The 3,323-nt window shown below is 28.9% G+C and overlaps 1 protein-coding gene across 1 annotated transcript; it reads right to left on the minus strand.

Annotated features, from left to right (window-relative positions):
- Nucleotides 1-377: 377 nt before the first annotated feature.
- On the minus strand, nt 378-1,459 carry HELRODRAFT_166645 (hypothetical protein; the record flags this gene model as incomplete). The annotated part of the gene is made up of 2 exons (XM_009011870.1): nt 378-756; nt 810-1,459. 2 exons carry the CDS (start codon nt 1,457-1,459, stop codon nt 378-380), a joined length of 1,029 nt encoding a protein of 342 aa, XP_009010118.1.
- Between the last annotated feature and the right edge of the window lie 1,864 nt (nt 1,460-3,323).

Raw genomic sequence — 3,323 nt, forward strand, 5'->3', positions numbered from 1 at the left:
ATCAAATATTGATATTAAATTAGTTACGAAAGGAATGTCTTTTCTAATAAAAATACCTACACCTCCTCCAATTCCGCCTGTTCTATTTTTACAAGCAAAATTGTAGGAATCAATATTAACTAATTTACATGTAACGTCATTTAACCAGGTTTCAGAAACAATAATGAAATGAAATATGTTAGAAAATGATTTAATCAAAATTTGTAAATCTGACAGTTTATTAGTAACACTCCGACAATTTAGATGTAGAAAAGAAAAAGAGTTAATTTTAAAATTACTATTGGAACAAAATTGATTTATAAAATTATCATAACTATAGTATCTACAATCATTGACATTTGAATCAACAATGTTGAAAGTTTCAAATGACGCCATGGTTAAACAGTTTGGGGTTTATTCTGAAATATCCAATCCCGCACTACGGTGTTCATGGGCCATAAATCATCGGCAAAAATTTTGAAACTTTGGTCTAGCGGCAAGCACAAGCGAAATGAAGTACTACCATCAATATTTTTATTGTTACTAACACTATCTTTTTCTTTTTTCTTAATGGGATGTAATGATATGAGATCAATGCCAGCCTTTTCCAAATGTTTTGCAATAACTTCAGTCTTACAGAAAGTGAGATTGCCCACATAAAGAATGGATTTTTTGACTGGGGGATCATTAGCTGCAAACCCCAAATCAAGTTTTGATTTGCCTGAACATTTTCTGATATTACTTTTTACTGCTGTGGTGTACATATTGGTTAGTTTTCTTTTTTTTTTTTATTAACAACAGTTTTAAAATCATTATCACTGTCATCTGACTGTGAGTTAATTTTTATATTATCATCATTTGTATTATTGTTTTTAGCAGGTTTCTTGTTGAAATTATCATCATTTATTAAGTTAGTATCAGAGCCCCATTCAGTGGTTATTGCTGAACTGGATGGTTTAGAGGGCTGTGTAGAGTTAGACTTTGAAGTGCCAAATTTCACACTACTTGCATACCTATGGCTATTATTTGTAACCATATTATTATTGTTATTTTTTAAAGAGCTAGACCATATTTTTTTGCATATATTATTATTGTCATCTATTATTTTTTCAATTTTAGAAAATTTATCAACTAAGCTTATAGAGTCAAATTGACAACTATCATTGGGCAGACGTTCAATTGCAATAACAGCAAACAACGGCAAATTATCTCTGATTTTTTCCGAAGACGTCAGGTTGAACATTTCAATTATGTCATTTGCTTTTTCTGCTCTTGTGTTACCTTTGGAAGATAGTTTGACCTTTTCTTTCTTTAAAGTCTCAAGTTCATAAAGTAGAACTTTGTGAGCATCTTGAAATCCAGCTGCGGTATAAAAACTTATAACGGAACTCTTAAATTTATCATTATCATTAAATTTATCGCTATAACGGTTGAAAAACCATAAAAGTTCGCTAATAATAATTTTACGGCCGTCCGCCATTTACAAACAACAAAAAAACATACAAACTTAACATACAAAAAAAGATACAAACTCAACATACAAAAAAACATACAAACTTAACATACAAAAAGCATAAAAAGTTATACAAGGACAAAACAACATACAAACTTAGCATACAAAATTATACAAAACAACATGAGAACAAACAAGCATAACATACAAAAAACAATACATACAAACTTAACAAACAAAAAACAATACATACAAACTTATACATTACAACATACAAACCGTCAAACACGCAACGTACAAACGCAATCAAAACATACATATGCAATATACAAAAAGAAGACACAAACAGAACTACGTACATGCACACGATACAAACTCAGCATACAAGTGCAATATACAAAAAAAACATAAAAACAATCATACAAGCGTAACATACAAAATGCAACATTCTTCCATCCTTTTAATAATAAATGAATGACTAGTCGTTATGAAAACCATACCGCAAATTGAATATAATAAAATGGAAAAAAAAAACATAAAAAGAACAAACAAAAGCGAAAAAGTAAAAAATATACAATAAAGTACAACAAAAAATACAAAAATTTATACAAAACTTACACTAAACCTATACAAAATTAAAATACAAAACAATTTGAAGAATAAATAAAACACATAAACACGCATGTAAATGAGAAATGGCACATAAGACGTAACATAAAACACATTTTACCATCAATGGCATCATACAGTACGTAGCGAGTCATTAATCATGGAAATTGAAAGTAAATAGTTTTAAATGAAAATATTCAACGCATACAAACAAACGAAGATGCAAATACACAAGTAAGCAAACAAACAAACATACGAAAATACAAACAAACATACACGCACATATACAAACAAACAAAGATACAAACAAACGAACGAACGATCCAACGAACAAACGAACGAACTAACACTCGCTCCATCAAACACATCAAGTATATTTAATCTGATACATAACATAGGCGAATAAACAATCGTATGGCCATATATCAATATCAATGTTGATACAATAGGATACAATACAATACATTACAAAAAGATACAATACAATACCACACAATGTACATGTGTTGTATCTTTTTGAGTTGTATTGTACTGTGTTGTATTGTACTGTACGATACTGTATTATATTGTATTTTGTACAATACAATACAATGCAATACAATTCAAAAAGATACAATACATTTCAATAAAATAATAAATAGATAATAATATAGCAAAAAATAGTGAAAAATAAACGATGAAAAAACAAATAATTTTTTTTACACTTAATTTGTGGTCTTAAAGACTCTTAAAGAGATTTAATGTATGAATTAATGAGCGAGTTAATGAACAACTGAATGAATAAAAGGCTAACGGAATGATTGATTGGCTCAGTAAATGAACTAATGAATAAACTAGTAAATGAATGAATAGTAGTGATTGAATGATTGAATTTAAATTTAATTAATTTATCAACGAACCAATTAACCAATTTATGTGAAATGAACAAACGACTTCGTAAATTTAAAAAAGTGAACGATCGAATGAATGAATGAACGAATGAATGAACGAACGAATGAATGAATGAAAAAAGAAAGGAAGAAAGGAAGAATGAATGAATAATACTTTTCATGCATGACAAAAATCTACCAGTCATTGTTGTTTATATTTACCAGTTAATAAGAATTTATATATACCAAATGTCCTCTAAGTGAGTAAAGTCGACCTCTACTTATTTACTCATTCATTCATTCATTCGTTCGTTCGTTCGTTCGTTCGTTCGTTCGTTCGTTCGTTCATTCATTCATTCATTCATTCATTCAATCATTCATTAATTCCTTCACTCACTCACTCACTCACTCAC

The sequence above is a fragment of the Helobdella robusta genome, assembly GCF_000326865.2.
Source record: "Helobdella robusta unplaced genomic scaffold HELROscaffold_10, whole genome shotgun sequence".
In the NCBI taxonomy this organism is placed as follows: domain Eukaryota; kingdom Metazoa; phylum Annelida; class Clitellata; order Rhynchobdellida; family Glossiphoniidae; genus Helobdella; species Helobdella robusta.